At 40.9% G+C, this 20,214-nt stretch overlaps 1 protein-coding gene and 1 long non-coding RNA gene across 2 annotated transcripts in view; both read right to left on the bottom strand.

Moving 5' to 3' along the window:
• Positions 1-25: 25 nt before the first annotated feature.
• LOC308136033 lies at positions 26-11,120 on the bottom strand. Its single transcript, XR_013936818.1, has 4 exons — positions 10,898-11,120; positions 10,511-10,686; positions 9,097-9,135; positions 26-163 (listed from the first exon to the last, which is right to left on the bottom strand). It is a non-coding gene; the product is annotated as an uncharacterized lncRNA (long non-coding RNA).
• Positions 11,121-16,052: 4,932 nt separating this feature from the next.
• LOC308136945 (DENN domain-containing protein 2A) overlaps positions 16,053-20,214 on the bottom strand; it is a 35,248-nt gene continuing 31,086 nt past the window's right edge. The window contains exons 15-20 of the mRNA XM_080505498.1: positions 19,306-19,483; positions 19,143-19,184; positions 18,941-19,046; positions 18,268-18,561; positions 17,105-17,191; positions 16,053-16,975 (exon numbers count right to left, since the gene is read on the bottom strand). Of these exons, the coding sequence (XP_080361624.1) occupies positions 16,944-16,975; positions 17,105-17,191; positions 18,268-18,561; positions 18,941-19,046; positions 19,143-19,184; positions 19,306-19,483 (739 nt within the window). The 3' untranslated portion in view covers positions 16,053-16,943. The remainder of the gene's footprint in view (positions 16,976-17,104; positions 17,192-18,267; positions 18,562-18,940; positions 19,047-19,142; positions 19,185-19,305; positions 19,484-20,214) is intronic.

Below are 20,214 nucleotides of genomic sequence, written 5' to 3'. Positions count from 1 at the left end.
CCGGCACCCACTCTGCAGACGTGGTGGGACGATGAAAAGGAGACCACAGAGCAAAGGTGGGAGGGATGGGATTTTGCAGAGGACGGTGTGAAGGAAGGATGCTGCCACAGGGATGAGACCGGTCTGTACGATATCCACAAGTGTGATGAGGGTGATGGTGGTTCTGCATGAGGCAGGAGAGGAGACAAATAGAGAAAGAGATTAAATTGACCTAACGTTCTTAAAATTACATTTTACCATATATATAATGCATTTGACTTTTTTCAATTTAAACCTCTTGATGCAGTGGGTTCATTAAGATTTGGTGGACTATCGGAATGACCAAAAAATATGCAGTGGGAAAGTGTTTCTGACTCCTTTTCAAAGTAAATTTTCAATATAGTTTTTTGGGGGGGAAAGTTTATTTCGGATATGTGTGCGGATATGCTTGACCTCTCAACCTTACAATTAAAAGATGACCCACTTTATTGACTCAATGGTCCAGGAGTTACGGCAATGAGACATACCAAAGAAAATCAACCCTAAAAGAAATGAGAGCCATAAAAATATGTATGAATTATATGAACTGTGTTGTAACTACAGGGATGTGTCTGATTAATTCATGTGATCTGCAGATCCAGCTGCACAGTAGCTGTGTGGAGAGCGTATGAGGTTAAGTAAACTACGTAAATGAAACTTAATTCTGGTAAATGAAAACGTTAATTTTGGTTAATTAGGTGTTGTGATATCGTCTCATCCCTGATTCATCTTAGCACAGACACAGACAGTACATACATTCAGAGTTTGCGGGTCTCTTTCATAATGATTTTACTGCATCATGCATCAAATTGCTTAAAATAAAGAATAAATAAGAAAAAAAAACCTGTGCAGACATAAAGAAAGTCTTTTTCCAGGATTAGTTTTAAGTCTAAATTTGAAAGGGGGATGAAAAACTGCAGACTGTGAAACAGAAATATTTCTATTGGTCACCCTCAATTCCATGATCTATACAGCACTTGGCTTTTCTTTAACGAAACAGAAAAATGCATTGTTTTTGAAGCAATTAACAGCAGCAGAGACAGGTTGAACAACTCTCTGAAAAAAAACCTTTTTGCATCATAAGAAGCACAAAAAACAAACAAAAAAGCATAATATGGCTGCAGCAGTTCATATATATGTAGACTATTTGAAAATGTCAAATGTCACCATGAGTATTAAACTCCTGCCTTCTGGATTTCTCAAGGACACAAAATATCCCTCAAAGACCAATCTGTGATAAACGTGTTCCAACGTCCTGCTCCACAGGGGGTCACTACAGCAAGTCCATGCAACTTCAACTGGACTTTGCTACCTTTTATGCTGAAATCTCTTGCTTCTGCAGCCGGGATCCAAACCTCGGTTAAAGAATTCAAAATATCATGAGAGAGGCGAGTCTTGGCATTATGGAGAGCAAAGAAGCCCACACATCCTTCTCACAACCACTTCTAGGAAATCAGAGGCAACCAGACAGCATCATATCAGGTGCCAGTACAGCCAACTATCTATTGTCTTACCAAACCTTACATTTTCTTTTGGGCTGGTAAAGAAAGTGTGTGAAGACCACCATGTAAAAGATCATAAAAAGCAAAATCTACTAACCCTGACATAAACCAAGGCTTCCAAGATCATGAGTGAGGTCAGTGCAGACAATAAAAAAAAATAACAAAGAGGCTGACTCCTGGTGTTGGAGGAAAAGAGAGGCGCACAGGAGGAGTCTGATGTCAACAAATGATGGGATGCATTAAAGTTGGATCATTGTCCTAGGACACACTTAGATACACATGCCACAGAGGATCATACCAGGGTATTGAGGCCAGGGGGGCTTTTAGGATGCCCCTTTCTTCACCAGAGCTACTATAAACTGACCGTGTTATTAAAATCCTCAGCTCCGACTGTAATTAATATGTTCATGCATTGCTTTTGGCGTTGGGAGTATCATACCGACAAGCTGAGTAATTGAAATGGTCAACTTTGCGTCGCGTTGGCTCTTCGGGACCAGGCGATAAACAAGCCAACCAGGGAAGGCCGGCAGAGCGGGAATGTTTGACCTACAACAGATTCACATCCTGTTTTCTCGTCACTCCAATTTGTTTAGGATGTGCACACATTGCTTATACAGAACAAGACAGACATCAGCTCCACCTCTTCCCCTCAACAAACGTGGTGGAGAAACCGGGACAACAGCCACAATAGAAGCACATGTGGACGAAAACAAAACCGCCAACACATGAGTCAACACGAACTGAGGATTTTGTTTGCCATGAAGCGTTTTCCTGCCACTGTGTTACTTGGAGACCTCCGTGTCCATTTAGGGAAAAACAAAGACGAGCACCAGCTATTACATCAGTGTGTGTGTGTGTGTGTGTGTGTGTGTGAGTGAGTGCCTGTGTGTGTGTTAGTGATCTGTCAAGACATTATACGGGCTTGTTTGTATAATAATGTCATATATATATATATATATATATATATATATATATACTTACTCAGACATCATCCAGATTCAACAATTAGATAGGACTTACATCACTGCACAGACAAAAACTAGGTTATCAAAGTATTTCACCCCAAAGAAATAAAAAAAAAGAAATAAAATTACTGTTTGTGCATGTGTGTTCTGTGTGAAGAGTCGACAGGATTTAAAATGTGTGGTTGATAGGAGTGATCTGGCGAGTGAGTCAATGTGTAGCAGGGAGTGAGTAAGACTCTCCAGCCGGTGCGGTTTCCCCTCCTCACGCTTCCTTTGAGCCCCCCCGATGTTCGACAATGCTTCCTGTAAAGCGTCCGGCCAGTTCGCCTATTCTCATCTCTATCTCACATGAGCGTATGAACAGATGTACGTATACTCGGGGATAAAATGCACTCAAGCCGACACGAAACACCAACACACCAACAAACATTGGGAAATTGGGAAAAAAAAAAAAAAAAAAGTTACATCAAAAAAAACAAAACCTGGTGTTTATAAATGATTGAGCTCAACATCGACAAGGGGTTTAATCTTCAAATCCTTTAACACGTAAAAATCCCAAACAATGTCTGGTGTAGAAGTTGTCGCAGACAAAATGAAAAGCGAGACCATAATGAATGCTGCAGGGTTGCCAGGTGCAGGGAAGTATTAGAAAAATCCCCCGGTAATCCATCATCCTAAAATTTACCACTTGATGTGAGACAAGCACCGTGCAGTGTGAATTTAGAGTCATTTCCACCAGTTTCCCTGTAAATGTGCCAGAAGTAACCTCTCTGCTTCACTTTATTTTATGTGATGCATTTTGTTTGTGTCAATAAACGGGAGATGCGTCGCTCCTCTCTCGCTGTTTTCAAATAATTCAGCAGATGTGGGGATATCCCAGCCGCCGGGGAATCAAAGCCTACAAACGTGAAAATCCTACCTTTTGAACTGTAGATGACCCTTGAAAAATCAGAGCCGACCCCATACGAAAAGTGTGACATTGTTCAGAATCATCTTGTTAACAGGTCTTCTCCTGAGAGGTTGTGAAAGTCTGCACAACGTATGCCTTTAACAGCTTCGATCTCAAATAAAGAAGCACACACAGACTGAATTTTGTAAAACTCCCGCGCAAAAAAAGAAATTCACTTTTAATTCACCCCAAAAAAAAAATTTTTTATCAATTTTTACTTTAAATGTCACAAAAATTGGGTTTTTTTAGGGAACTGAAGCAAATTTAAACCGCAGATATAAAACGAAAGGAAGCGTATAACCATTTTCATCACCTCTAATTGAAATTCCTGTGTAATTATTTCTGGTTTCATGTTTTCTTTTGATCTTAACCACGAGTCAACGAGTCACTGAGGAGTGAGCCGAGAACTTTATTACAATTGCAACAAAACTTTCCGAAATAAGCAAGCGTGCATCATTGCTTCTGTTTTTAACGGTACCGAACTTCAAACTCTGAGCAGCTCCTACTCAGGACCACTGCCGGTCACTGTGAGATCCATTTCAGCCCTTAACCATTAGTGTGAAACTCCGTGCCTCGCTCATAATGTCCAAGAGGTTAATTAACCTAAGCCATGCCTTAAAACACAACACCCCCCCCCCTCTCCCTCTTTTCCTTATCGGTCTCTCATCCACCCTCGCCGTGGCCCCTCTTCTCTGGATCGGCTCAACGGGATAATCCCCCAGCTGGTGCTGCGGTCAGGGGGCCACGTAACCCTCCAACTGCCCCCCCACCACCACCATCCAACCCATTCGCACAACTGCACACACACACACACACACACACACACACTGCCAAACTCAGAAGGACTCGCTGAAATTATGGGTAAGAAACTCTCTCACAATAGAAGTAAAGCCCATAAGAGGTGGGCTGGGAGGCTCGGGCCACGTTTTGGCCCGGGCAGGACAGCAGGCAGGCAGACTAGTGGGAAGACCCATCACTTTGGTTCCAGGATGAAATTTCCCCACCAAAAATTCAATGAATGGCTTCTAAAGAATTTATAGTCGGTCATTCATGGCTTTGCTTCGCGGTGGATATGAAGGTTTTCACTATGACGTTTATATTAGTGGCTTCGGCGAAAAGCCTGTAAGACTTCCTCAGAGTGATAAACTGGTGAAGCTGGTGACACCGATTTGGCATTTAATGCCATTCCCAGATCCAAATATGTGTTTGTCCATTACTTCAGGCCAAATACTCACAAAACTAATGCGATACTGATCTGCTTCAGATTGGTTTAATTTTATAGTGTGTTGATATTGGCGTCAAGCCCAACGCAAGGCTGCACACCAAAACACAAACACTCTGAAGCTGGAATAAATATGTGTGTTGAAATCCAAAAAGCTACAACACGAGCTACCACTCACTCTCTGTGTGTGTGTGTGTGTGTGTGTGTGTGTGTGTGTGTGTGTGTGTGTGTGTGTGTGTGTGTGTGTGTGTGTGTGTGTGTGTGTGTGTGTGTGTGTGTGTGTGTGTACACACACGCGCTCAAGTGGTCACAACCTCTGCTAATCATGCCGGGAATGTAAAAGCATTTAGAAAATAAAGCGGCGGTATGGGATCAGACTATGTGATGCAAATAAAAGTCGCAACGAGAGCCCGCGACAGCAAACAAGTTTGTTTAGTCGGGTTTTTGCCGAGAGCACGTGCTCTGGCCCCGAGTCCCCCTGGGCTGCTGCACCAGCGGGACCCTACAAGCTCCGAGCTCCAGACTCTGCAAACATAATTAGTGAAGACATAGGCAAAGATGTATGCAAAAACAGTGGGTTTTGCATCTTAGAGATTTCATTTTTACAAGAAGACAATAGGGAGAAAACAGTTCTTAATGAAGCCTGAAAGCAAACTGAATATTACTAAACTATATCGCAGCCGGAGCATCATTCAACCTGTTGATTACTTTACATATTTATCAGTTAATCCACAACTTTCCTGTTCAGATTCACTCATACTTCTGGTTGCTCGCTGTATTTTTTTGTTTGTTCATTTTAACTGAAATGTTTCAAAATATAACATCCCCTGATAATAAATTGGTAACATTAGTATTAGACCACATCAAAGCTGAAAATCCTTTAGATTCAAGCGGGGAAAAAACATGCTGCTTTTGATTTATACGAAAGTTGATCCTATGGACTTAAATGTTAATGAGATCATGAGATAGACAGAAAAAGATAAGGCAGGTTTATCTTAAGAAGCGTATGGGGGCACAGTACACCCTGTAATCCACTCTGTGTGTATTACAATATAATATAATAATTATAATATCAATAATTCTCATTAGTTTTAAATTCTGTCAATCAGATTTATAATGTTTCTGATTTCCAATGGGGGGGGGGGGTCAATGTTGCACTTTACGATTACTGACAAACCCAAAATATTCAGTTCTGCTCTTGGAATTACACCACTGACACTGCTGAGGAGTCAATGTGAGCAGGAGGAGATATGCAACTTATCATTAACGTGAAGAATGAAGAATACATGTGCACCCTCTTGACTAAAGAGAATTAACTTAGCCAACAACAGCACGATGAAGAAAAAACAAAACGCAACCGAGACAACAGTTAATATATTTACACTTAGCGGTAAACTAATAGAGAGCCCTCATATCTATACTTTTTAGCCGCTCCTCCAGGTTTTGCTCCTGGTACCTCCTGTGTATCCGCTACATAATTGGCTTTAACGTTTACATGTAAACGCACATTGGAAATGAAAGACTGTGAGAATGAGTGGGAGATAATAAAAGCAAACTAATAACGCTAATAACACAGAGAATGTTAAGCCCCTGAAGTCGTCTCGCCAGCGGTCAGTAATGTGGTTGTGCTAAACAGCCAGCAGGTGTAAATGTGTGCGACTGCTTGAATGTGAAGCTGGTACTCGAGACTCTGAACTTTTCCTACTCGGAGTGAAACATGTTTTCGCCGTTATATAAACGGGACAGTCCCAAACTCTCTGAGACCCAGCCTCTGTCCACGAAGGAAAGAGGCTCTGCGAGTGCATAATCCACAACGATCCAAACGTAAAGATCCGTCACATGGGCAGGAATCGATGAACACACACACACACACACACACGCACACACGCACACACACACACACACACACACGCCTCCAGAGCACAGAGCTGCGGCTGCTGAGTCGAAAAGGAAGCGAGGGCCGTGTACAAAGTCTTTGTTCTACAAGGCTCATATCTGAGGCATTATTCATTTTTCTCATGCGAGCGCAGGAGGAATGATCGCTATGTGGGATGAGCACAGCAGAAAAAAAAAAAAAAAAAACCTCCTCTGCTGAGAAGAGAACCAACCTGTCTCAGGGCAACTTTAGACACACATAGACATCCACTCCAAAACAAGGATGAAACACGCAGATTTGTCTTATTGTTTCACACACCTTCACGTACTCCTTACCTCCCCTCTCTTGTTCCACTCATTCACCCACACCAACACATCCACCTCTAGGCCCCGCCACCTACACCCGCACACACAACCGCTACCGCGGTGCGAGCAGCACAACCGCACAGTTCACATTACAATATAATTCATCTGTCTGAGACAACAGTGAAGCCAGGGCCTTGAAAATAACAGGACCAAGGCCCTGGAACAAACCCAAACTCCTCTGGCTGTCAAACGCTTCAGAGGAGGCTCTGACAGGTGCGTTTTTTAACCCCACCCCCACCCCGTACTGTTCCCCCCCCAGCTCCATTCCACCTGTTGCTCCTCTGGAAAACACAATGATCTCAGCTGCCCTGCAGGACACTGTAACACACACTCAGATGCACGCACACACCCCGGCAAGCCTTCTGTCGGTTATCTCAAAGCCAGATCAAAACACTCACTCCGTCAACTCTGCAGTTGCACAGAAAGATTATACCAAAGTATGCAGAACAGTAAAATGCTGCCACAGCCATACAAGCGATGCAAATATTAATCCGTTATGAAATAGAGAGACAGGCCAAATGAATGAAGAAAAATGCTGTCACAATATGAAGTGTGCGATATTTTAATAACCTTTTTTTGTATAGGATAGGATAGGATAGGATAAGCCTTTATTGATCTCACAGTGGAGAAATTTACATCACATTGCAGTGATTAAAGAATAATTTTGAGAAACTATGCTGTTGTGAATCCTTCAAGTGTGTAACTTTGGTCACACTGAAGTACAATTTAAAGAATGTAATCTACTTTGCTACTTTAAAATGTTAAGTCACTACCAATGACTAGGAAAGGGAAATACTGCTTTTTGTTTTTTTGTGTGTGTGTTTTTACATTTGCTGCAGTACTTACAGTACTTATTGACAAATCAAAGATATCGTGTGCAGCTTGTACGGGCTGCAGGTAAATGCAGTCATAAAGTAAGATACACTTTGAAAATGTTTTTACAACTGTACAATTTATTGAACTTTATTTAACTGTACTATGTACAATTTAAGCACTGTCTCAGCGGATGTACTTATAAACGTACAGATCATTTCTACAGCCTTTTCACCTCATAATTCGGGAGCAAAACTACCAAAAATAATGCGTTGCATTCTTGTGAAAGGAAATATTTGCACGGTGACTTCTTCACAGTACAATTACTGCCACTGAGTATGCAGAATGAACGCACCGTTGCAAGTATGAAGTCACAGTTCACTCACTGTTTGAGAATATTGATGCATTACCTGAGAAGATAAACAATTTTACAGTTGCGTTTACAGCCTTTCTATCACAATGCCTTGTGTTTCTCTGCTCCCCAGTGAATCTGTGCTGCATTTGGAGAAGATCAAGAACTCCAATCATTAACTCAGAATCATAAAAAACAACATCTGCAGTGTTTATTGAGTGAACAATGCTTTGTTTAAGTTTTGGTAATCATTAGAAGAGGAGCACGGATTGAGGGTGAAAATAACAGATTACGGAGGTTCATATAAGGGAAATAAAACTTTGTGCTTCCTGTACAGACATTCCTGTCAGTGCTACAGGGCTACATAATATAATAATCCTGCATGACAGGGCTATGTTTTAGGCAAAGGTATTTCATATCCTGGTTAACATAAAGTTACTCACAACTCTCCATGATTTTTATCATTTATATATATATATATAAATTTTAAGCCAATAAAAACATTTTATATAAAATGTGTTTTCCCCTTTTCGCTGCAGCTCAAGTGGAGTAAAAAATATAAAAACAATATTCTTCAAAAGCCATACCAAAAAAATGGATTACCATTCTGCGTATTACAAATAAACAGTGAAATGGAATGACAACCAGCATATTAGCTCTGCGCTCACACAGTAATGCATTTACATGCAGCAGCCGCAGCCGATGTTGAGCAAGGAGATTAAAGTCAAGCCTGTCGTGCTCAAACTTCTCTTTGCAGCTGGATATGAAAGGAAAACTTACACAGAAGCCATTTTCTATGGCTGACTTTGTTTTGTAATATTTTCCTCCTCAGAAATCCCTTCAGATTAGTCCTCTATGTGCTCACCTTGTTTGTTTTTTAAATTTAAAGAGGGCTAAGCATAATAGAAAATCAAGAAAGATCTAAAAAAAAAAAATAATTCTGCATGTGAAATCATGTAACATTCTAAAGTTTTATTTCCACAAAAGCACTTCCTTAATGTGCAATTAGAAATATTTCCAATATGGCCCCTTACCTAAATCAAATCAAAGCATCAAGAACCACTGTTTTCGTCCTGTTCAAATGAAAGAAAACACCATCTTTAATGGGCTAATACCAAAAACACTGATATACACATACATACATACATACATACATATATACATTAATATTACAACTACAGAAACGGTTTCAGAACACAATATCTAAAAAACTGAAAAAACTAAAACTTCTCTTCAATCAGCTGCAACAATAACTGAATTAACTAAGTGATGCCCACACGATCATGAATGTCTATTGAATACGATCTTTAAGGAGATACTTTACTTTAAGAAAGATGTATTTATTTACCTGATGTTCTATTTAATGAAACTCACATTTACTGATACCAGTGACATTTCAAGTGAAATTTTCAAAAATCTATCTTGAATGTTAATCAAGTCTTTACATTTGCCCTTTTAATAACCTGCAGCTTGTTTTGACAGGAGAAGAAGTTAAATTGGTTAAACAGTTAAATTGTGGATAATTACAGTATAGGTACTGTTGCTCATGTAAACGTACAAAGTAGTATTTCTGAAGACATTCTAAAAGTTGAAGGGTTAGACTTAGCAGGTATTGGGTCTAATTTACTTGACTATAGAATATGTATGATCTCAGTATATTTCTTCATTGAAATACACTACATCAATTTCTTGTGAACAAATCTAGCTAAAAAGCATGAATTCTCACTATTAGAAGAATAAACCTGTTGGTGATTCAAAACATATATACATCAAATTATTTAGATAATATTACAGTTCGTGGGCACTCAATAGTGATTGGTGATTATAATAGCAAGGCAGTTTACAGAGTGTACATTTTTCATCAATGAAGATTAAATACTACTTAACTGAAATAAGTATTGAAAGAATATCCTAAGTATTGCTTCTTTGAGTTTAGGTTTGTAATTATGTCTGTATATGGAAAATGTGTCTTAATTATAAAGATTTAAATTTAAAAAAGTAAAAAAGTATACATAGTTTGTAACTTTCCTGCTTGATGTAATTAAACAAAATAGGTATTTTGAGTGTTGGAGATTTCAGAATGAACTAAAACTAATGGACTCAGTAGTAACATCAGATTTTAGTTGTAGTACATGCATAAGTGGAAATGTTTTCATTAAAATACAGGAAAAACTACTTCATTGAGATATTGTGAGTACTTGTAATACATTACTTTTGAAAAACATTAAACATTTTAAGAATTGTGCTTGTTAACGAGCCAAACATTTAAGGCTGCTTTTAAATATTAAAGCATCACATTACAAATGTGTTTTAAAATATTTGTTTGGAGCACTAACTTTTTGCTAATCTACGTCATCCTGCAATGATGACATCATACATCACTAAACCTTTAATAAACAATCCAATATCTCAACACAGAAATATAAACAGAGTTTCTCGTCTACTCACACTTGTTGAAGTAGGAGGGAGGGGGAATGAGTGTCAATTAATCCCGCAGGTGAATAAATACACGTTTTGAATGTAAAAGTTCACCCAGCCGGTGGTAACGTTTGACCGCGCGGCTGTGACGCGTTTCCCCGCAGAAACACTCCGGCGGCGCGGCGCGGCGCAGGAAGTCCGAGCCGCTGGAAGCAAATGAAGGGGAAAATGTCGGAATTCGAGCGAAGAAATGTGAGACATTTGAGGAATGTTATCTCCGGACAGAGAGCGAGATTCAGAGACGAGGCGATGAAACGCGCGGCGAGCATCCACATCATTTACAAACTTTACGCACTTCACTTTTTACGCACCAAACATTTCCAAAAACGCACCGACGCGCACTTGTTCGCAGCTTACCTGGAGAAAATAAAAGTCTTTATCAGCAGGCCGGCAGGTGGACGAATATTATTTGTTTTTAATTTCAATTTAAAAAGTGACTCCCGTTTTCTTTTCTTTTCTTTATTTTTTTCCCCTCCTCTTTGTTTGTTTTCTGCTGCCTCGCCTCCTTCCTGGAGCCGCTAGTTTGAAGCGAGAGGAGGGCAGGAATTTCAGGAATTAGCCGTGGTATGACATGAAGCCTGGAAAAAGCCAGAGAAAAAGACCCAGGGAGGGAAGGAGGGGAGGGGAGGGGAGGTCTGACCGGTCAACACGTAATGACGAGGAGGAGGAGGAGGAGAAGGGAGCTGCAAAGGAAAGGAGGGCTTTCAAAGGAAATCACATCAAGGGGAAAAGAAAAAAAAACATCAGTCCTCGTCAAACTGCCACTGACGTCACTGAGAGTTTAACAGAATTTTATGGGGCTTATGTTTTATTGTACCGTTATCTCTATTCCATTAAAACCTTCTCTAACTGGCATATTCATTCATTGTAATACCTATTTATTGTATTCTAATAGACAGGTGGTCATTGCTCTCATCACACAGTGAGGGTGTGTTTGCTGTTCAAGTCTGGTGCTGGATCCTGCTGTGTGGGGCTTCAATGCTCATCCCATGTTCCCTCCATCAATCCAGGAACATGCATGTAAGGTTAATTGGTCACTTTGAAGTCAATGTTGTTGGACTGGTGACCTGTCCAGGGTATAACTTGCCCACACACTATCAGGGCTATATTATAAATAAAGTCTGACTGGTTCAATAAAGGGACCATGAAAAACAAAGAAGAAAAACTCAGCTCAAAAAAAAAAGAAAAAGATAATTTAATAAAAGGTTGATATTAGTATAAGGGTTGGATACTGTACACTGAGAGAAATAGTGAGTTTACATGGACTGCTTGGATATTAGAGCATTATTGGATCTACCCTGTGTGTGATTATAAGTCAACGGTGCACTGGAAACCTTGTTGGACAATAAATGTCACTCCTTTCATGTAATTTACAATAATTTAATAAAGTTATTTAGAGATTAAAAGCTTGTTTATGTGTTTTCTTGGTTAATCCACAATGGAAATTTTGTGAGATCACATTTTTTTCCATCCAGTTGCACCTTACCTTGTGTTTCATATGTATTTTAATACTAAATTAAGGGTTTTTTTTGCATAGTTTTCCTTCCACTGTCACTTCCTTGTACTTTATGCTTATCACTTTCCTGTTTTCTCACATGAGCAAACAGAGGCAATAATATTGCTGGACTTGGGCTTGTTGTGCAAGCCATTAAAAGGCCTGGAGGTGTAATTGTCTGGGATGTGATTGTAGACTTTGGACTCAGCAAGGCAGCATGTGCAGAGCAATATGAACTGGTTTACAGAGCCACCCATTGAATATTATGGGCATTGCAAGTCACAAGTGTCATAAGTTCACAGGCAGAATCCAAACAGCATATTTCATAGTTTGTTTATTTGTTGTATTTTCTGCAGTTTAATCATTGTGCAATACAGTTCAATGCGGTTTTTGTGTAACGACTAATTACTGTCCTTAGGTTCATTTTACATTTAATGTTTGTCTAAAATGTGCTTTGAACAAATTTATGTTTGTGGATTTGAATGCCTGTTCATGACAATGGAGGCAGTAGTTGAACCAGAGTAAAAATATAAAGTACAGGTGATTTTTTGATTTTTATTTGGGGATTACTTTTGCACAGACGTGACGGTTCATGATGCTGGAGAATCTTGAGTTGTTTGTTCTTGGACGCTGAAGCGAGAGTCACAGATCTGCAGATATGTCATTAATTAAATGGAAAACCTTTGTAGTAGCTTGATGTTTATTGCTCAGCAAGAAATAACATGGAACTATCCTGACTTTGCCTGTTTGAGGCAAACAGGCAAAACCTCAAAACTTGAAGGAAAGCTGAAGAGAGTCTACCAGTGGACCTTTCTCAGCATTTCCCTGAAAGTGAACCTCAGCCCAATGATCTGAGTATTTGTATTTGATATGTCCCACAGAGCTGTGAGATTCATGGGTCTGCTCACATTACGTAAAAGATCTCCCTTGCTTTCTGCAACTCTTTTCACACATACTCACATGTACATTTTATAGATAGATAGATAGATAGATGGATAGATGGATAGATGGATGGATGGATGGATGGATGGATAGATAGACTGATAGATAGATAGACTCTCTCTCTCTCTCTCTCTCTCTCTCTCTCTCTCTCTCTCTCTCTCTCTCTCTCTCTCTCTCTCTCTCAGCTTTCCCACCCCGGTTGTGTCCAACAGCTATGCCAGTCTGTAAGAAAGACAACAACGGGAGGAGATTCCAAAGCTCTACCTGGCGTAAAAGCAAAACTGTTCCGACACAACAATACCGTTTTTCTTAGCTGACATTGCCAACCAGCAGGTACCATGGCAGGCCTGTCCTGTTGACATGTCACAGATGCAGCTGTAAACCTGTGGTGGTTGTCATGAAGGCCTGGATTTTGGAGTCAGCCTGCTGGCCATTGGTTATGGCAACATAGTCCACACCAGAGTGCATAGAGGTCATGTGTGCCTGCGAGAGGCAGTTGGCCGCTGCCTTGTTTTGTCCGGCCACATGCTGAATGTCTGTGGTAAACTCTGAAATGTCAGAGAGGTGGTGCTGCTGCCATGCAGACGATGGTTCTGAAGTCTTGGATATATCAAAGGTGAGAGATGTATGATCCACAAAAGTGGTAAACTGCCGGCCCCCCAACAGAACATAAAGTGACGTATGGCGAGGAAAAAACCTTGGTGTTCTCTGTCGAACTTGCTGGACTTCCTCTTATTTTTATGCAGCTGTTTGCTGAAAAACCCCAGAGGCTGCCTGGTTCCCACCACCCTCTGTTCACATATCGTCCCCACTGCATAGTTCGAGGCATCGGTGATGAGCGCCATCGATAATGTTGGAGATGGATGCGCAATCATGGTGGTGTTAGAGAGCGCAACCTTGCCTCTCTCAAAAGCCAGAATCCTTTCTAGGGACCAGACCAAATCCTGCTTGGCCTTTCCGCCCCTTGAGCTTCATACAAGGGATGAGCTATGTGCATAATGAAGGGGTTGTAAAAGTTCAGTCGGTAAGGGCACCACTCCCCGTGAGGACACATGGTGGTCCAGAAACTCAATTTCTGACAATCTGAAATGATACTTAAATGGGTTCACGATCAGCCCCCGCTCATTAAGTCTCTCAAAGAGCTGTCACAGGTGCACCTCAGCCAAGGTGCTGGCTGGATATGATCCAGATACACGGACAGAAAAGGCAAGACCCTAAAATCAGAGTTCGTCAACCACTGGAAGGATTGCAATGCACTTTTAAGACCAATCAGCATCCGTAGAAACTTGAAAAGTCCAAATGATCACTGCAGTTTTGGCCACATCCTGCGGATGGACCAGTACCTGGTGGTAACCTCCTACCAATCATTTTTTTGTAATTTTTTCCAACCTTGGAAAAAATGACTTTCCGTGCAATATAAAATGCAAAAAAAAAAAAAAAAAGAAGTACAATGGGAGTCCCGCTTCCAGAATCCAAAGGTGGCCCATTCATGCCACTTGCAACGTCGGTGAAAGAGGCGGGTGGTGATGCTCCGCTGTGCGCCAGTATCCACGAGGAAATGCCTCCCAGATAAAGTGTCGAAACAGCAGCTGCACAGCAGCTTATTCGAGTTCCCAGCGCTCACAGTCGCTACCGAGTGCTGGGTCTGGTGTTTCCCTGCACTGGACAGTGTTGAGGCTGTGCTGGCAGGACAGCATGCTCTCCTTACAGCCGCAATGCCAGCAGAATCCTGTCTGCCTCCTCCGCCAACCCACGATAATCTTTAGTGAACGTGAGCGGTGAGCTGGCCAGTGCACCTGAGATGGTAGTTGATGCAGGAGCATCTGGATAGAGAGGAACGTAGCGTCACCCAATCCCAGCGGCGCTAACATGTTCTCCATCAGTTCAGTGGGTTTAATCGCTCCCAAGCCATTGCGAGACAGAAGGCGCTCTGTTCATTTGACATCGAACAGCTGGAACAGCTGGAAGAGTTGGGCTTAAAGCGCCATGTATTTGCCCTGAGCCGGCAGGTCCCGCAGTAGTCCCACCCCTCAGCGGGTGGTGGAAGAATCCAGTGCTGCAACAACCTGAATGTACTTTTTGTCGTTGGCCATAGCCAGTGATGTGTTTAAGCGTTACTCTAATGTGATCACTTTTTTCAGTAACGAGTAATCTAATGTTACTATTTCCAAATCAGTAATCAGATTAGAGTTACTTTTCTAAGTGTTACTTTTGCAGTGTCCTGCAGGACGTTGGAAAAGAAAACAGGTTTCTTTTCTGTGAAGCCACTTCATTACTGTAGAGAACAAGCAGAATATCCCGGCCGCTCCATCCCCCTTCTCCACTCTCAGCCAATCACAGGCCAACTCACTCTAACGGTGACTCCTGGATCCTCATCACCACTGGAGTTTGGGTCTGTCGTTTTTCAGAAATCTATTTCATCCCTGTGTTCCCTGCAACTGTCTGTCTTTGTATAAATTGAGCTAATTGGGAATCCATGTAGTTTTGTGATTTTACTTCAATGAAGTGTGTGCCAATCACATTTTTGATGTGAATGCTTTACTTTAGGATTATTTTTCCATCCCTGACCTGGCGACGTATATGTGGGAATTTTCAAAAGTGGTTAAATCAGCTGTATACACTGTTTGTGACAGGATGAGTATTCATGAGTTTTATTTTGTGATGTGGTTGTTTAATGAGATTACTATAAGACATATTAAAGGGAGGTTTTCATCTTTGTCGATTTGCAATTGATTAATATCACTTCAGAGTAAAAGTTTTGACAGAGGAACTCTTTGTTACCCTGGATTTACCTGGATTAAACTCTTACATACATATTGCCTACATATGAATGGTGAATCCTGATCATCCAGTGTCTTTATCAGGCGCACAACTTTACAAACTTATGTTGGCTCTGATCTGGATTAATTCAGTAACGTTATGAATTCACTGTGATGACTCCAGTCAAGCGCTGCCAAAACATAGGAACATGTATTTAGGACTAGAAAAACAGAGAAGATGTTTGCTGACGACAGTTCATTTTATTCATGAAGGTTCATTTCATTCTCAGTCAACTTTAAGACATACTGAGCTATTTCTGTGAAGACACTGATATTGATTTGCCAAAGATAGACATCACTCTTCACCTTTACCCTGCCACCCTCCATCCTCTATTGACACCCAAAATGAGACCAAGAGATGCATTCACATTGATTTCCTTCTCCTCCTCATTTTCCCTTGGTCTCGCTGCTCCTCATATTCAGAAATTTCATAAAAAATTACATTTACTTGAAACAGTGGTACATATACCCAACAACCCAAAGTGGTCTACAAACAGCCTGGACTAGACTCTGTTAAATAAAGTGTATTACAAACGACAGGAGATTCCTTCACTTTCATTTGACAGAAAGCTAAAAAGAAAAAAAGAAAACTGAGATAGAGAGATTAGGTTTGTCTAAAAGGAATATAAATTAACTTAAAAAGCCTCCTGTTGTCAAAGAAGTTGTACTATCGTATTATAAAAGGCCTCTATAGAAAATACTTGGAATGTAGAAGAGAAATATTGTACAAAATGAGAACTTTCAGCGACACTGCTGTCTTCAGCTTCACGGGTGCAGTTAGCGGCTGAGAACACACCCCAAGACATTTACACTGTGCCGTGCTGTGCAGTAAGACACCGTAAGGACTGACTGTCATCTGTTACACATTTAAAGCATTAGACTACACACGGTTAGACGCGTTGTGATGTTGGTGTTTTGGAAAGGTAAACTCTTCACAACACTAATGGAATGAGCGGCTAATGAAGCTGAGGACTAAAGTCTAACGTTCCCCCTTTTCTGTGAACTATGTCTCCAGTTCACTTCAGGACTCTTCCTTCTGGCATGAAGACACATCTCCATCTATAAGCTCCCTACGTCTGGAAGGGAGTGCCTCTTTTTGTCTTCTTTTCTTTTTCATTGTTTCTCCAGCCTTCAATGACTCCACATCCTACTTCTTCGAGAGGAATTTCATCTTATTTCCTAGAAGAAGGAAAAAAACATGTGCGTCAAGATATTTTTCCATAAAAACAGTTTTCCGTTTTTTTTTTTTTTATATTGATAAATGAGTCAATGGATCATCTCTTTGACTGGGGAGGAATGTAATCTCACCTAAACCTTTGAGGAACTTGTTGACGCCTCTTTGCTCGCTCCCTGGCAGCGAGTCCAGATACTCCTGTGCTCTCACCTCAAAGAGTCCTGAAGGAAGAGTCGCAAATACTCCACATTTCACTTCACTATGAAAGGTTCCCCCAATCTCTTCTTGAGCACGTTTTTGTTTAATATTTATAAGCAGATGTACAGACATATAGTCAACTTTTACGCAACATAATTAATGCATTGAAACACATATGGATTATCATATTGTATGCCACTTAACTTCTAATTCAGTCACTATTTGAAGGTATTCCATGCATTTCTTTTATGTAACACTTAATGAAGGCAGGTAAGGAGTGTTACAAAGGGTTATGGTGTTCTTCCATTGATGTTTATGTGTTCTGCTGTTCGTTAGCTTACGAACTAGCCTGTCCTCGCCAATAAATCCAGCCTCTAAACCAGGGGTGGCCAACCCTGGTCCTCGAGAGCCGCAGTCCTGCACGTTTTAGATGTCTCCTCACATCAATACAGCTGACAGCAATTAGTGGCTCCTTGTCAAGCTTTCTGCAGAGCCTCATCATGACAACAGGTGTGTTTGAGCAGGGAAACATCTAAAACATGCAGGACTGCGGCTCTCGAGGACCAGGGTTGGCCACCCCTGCTCTAAACTGTCCACAGTCCAGCAAAACAAGTGGCAGATTTGAATAGGAATCACAACAGAGATCAGAGTGCTCTGCATTTACTAAAAACTCTGAGATAATCTAAAGATCTGTGACTTATTGCTGCCAACTAATAATAATATATATTACTGCCTTAATATGAGATTTGACATCTATAAAGTCTCAGAATAAAAATAAACTTAATTGAAATGTATGTTCTTAATTGTTGATTGACACAATAACTCAATTTTACCAGTTTGTTCTAAAGTTTTTGATTGCATTTTGAAGTCTCAATGAGCTGCGAAAACATATTTGCTGACAATATTTGAGAACTTTTTCCTCTCATAAACCGTAAATTTACAAATGAATGATCAAAAATCTATAAAATACAACATAATTGCGCATAATTTGCAAATACAATAAACAGTTTCTATGGACTCTCAATTTGAAGTAAAATACCAGATTTAATCCTAAACAGTGTATTTTTGAAGGTGTTCAACAACCTTCAGTGTACTGTACCTCTGAGGCCCTGCCGGCGTAGCTCCCTCTCCTGGATGAAGCCAGTAAACATCTGGGTCTCCATGAACACCTCCAGAAACCTCCTCAGGCTCTTGGAGGTGACCGCTTTGCGAAACGCTTCTCGTTGAAAGGTGGAGGATGACGACGAAGAGGAAGAAGGGCTGGGCAAAGTGGGGGAGGAGACAGACTCGTCCTCCCTCTCTGCTCCGCCCATGAAGAGGGAGAAGTGACCCACCATCTCCACGAAGAAACGCACAAAGGCCTCTGATACCACTGTGCTGAGAGAGCCGGAGTCTGTGAGGATAAACAAGAGGGAGGAAAATAGAGAACAAGGTATTTAAAGCACGAAATTTTTTTTTAAATATCTACCTAAAAAAAGAAGAATCAGAACTACTCAGCCTTTATTGTGGCAATGTGTTTCAAAATGTTCACTATTCCTCTTGTTATGACACGACTGAGCCTCACCCAATCCTCTAATTAAAAGATGTTTTGAGGTTTATTTTTTGGGGGGGTGGGGGGGACGCGCACACAAACACGGTCCCCAAATAACCTCAGATGCATGTTTTTGGACTGTTATCAGAAAACAGTGAAGCCAAAACAAATGAATATTTTTTACATCAGCAATCAAAGTCAGTTGAGTAAAACATTAGCCGTATTAAGTGTGATGATTCACCATTGGGCAGATCTCCTTTCTCACAGGCCAGCTCCCTCCTCTTGTCCAGCACATGCTCAAGAGCTGCCTGCAGCTTATGAGGAAGAATTGAGTCCTCATCATCCAGCTGTAGGAGGACAGCAAAGACAGTAAATTGACATATTATGTGCACTGATGTGACACCTTACATTGTCTGTTACTCCAGAAAGACTAAATTCGGTACCTGTCTCAGGAAGCGGCTGTTACAGAGGTCAACCACCAGGACCTGAGCAGAGAGAGGGTGAGGTCATTTCCTGCAGCTATTGTTCACTGCAGGAAATGCCCAGGCTCAAGGGCAATAAAAGCAAAAAAAAAAATAGATTCAAGATAAAACAACTGTGTCTTACTTCTTCTATGGGAAGCTCTTTGAGACGAGGTAGAGAGCTGGAGAGGAGGCCAACGATGAAGGGTGTCGGGGTGCAGACTATATCCAACATGGACGGCGGGAGAACGGGGATGTACGTGTGCTGCCAGGTGAAGGGATAGAGGAGAGCCACGACTGCATGACAACACTGAGACAATGTGCTGTGGAAAGAGAGAAAAAGAGATCATAATACCTGAATTAAATGAAAAATACACTGTTACACCTCAAATAGAAATATTGTGACAATCAAAAAGACAAATTTCCAGATTCTCAATATTCAGAGTTCTACAATGGACTTTTTTTTTAAATTTAGGTTAGGTTTGTTGAAGGCATAACCAAGATAGTGTGAAGCAGGGTTTGTATGCAGATGTTGAGTTATTTATTCACAAAGAGATAGTGTGCAACATGGAGTTTGTGCATTGTCAGTTCCCAGATTTACATGTTGTAGACGCGTTTTCAGCCCCTAAATGAAGGTTCACTTCTAAAATAATCACCATCATGCTGTTTGTAGGGCTGGGAGTAAAGTTCCTTCAAAGACTCTCATTATTGTCGCTAGCGATGATCATTGAAACCGAACAAAAGCACTTAATAACTCTTTCAGCGTTTTTAAGTGTGTATTTCGTTTTGAACCACAAGGGAGTGCTGACGTGCTCAGTCCCCCCCAAAAAAAGAATCCCTCCTCCAGACAAGCATTTATTAATATAGAACATGAGGTGAAAATTGTATTTTAGTTGGCCTTCACAAACTGAAATTACCCTGAGAGGAATATTTCAATAGAGGCTGATAAAACATTTATAACACTACAAAGCAGCAGCAGACACAATCACACTGTGAAGTTAATGTTTCCCAGCTGTGCATCTGCCCACAGTTAATTCAATAAGAAACCAGATTA

The sequence above is a fragment of the Blennius ocellaris genome (genome assembly GCF_963422515.1).
Source record: "Blennius ocellaris genome assembly, chromosome: 11".
NCBI classification, from domain to species: domain Eukaryota; kingdom Metazoa; phylum Chordata; class Actinopteri; order Blenniiformes; family Blenniidae; genus Blennius; species Blennius ocellaris.
Note: the sequence above shows the minus strand (reverse complement) of the source record. Positions and strands in the feature narration are given on the sequence as shown.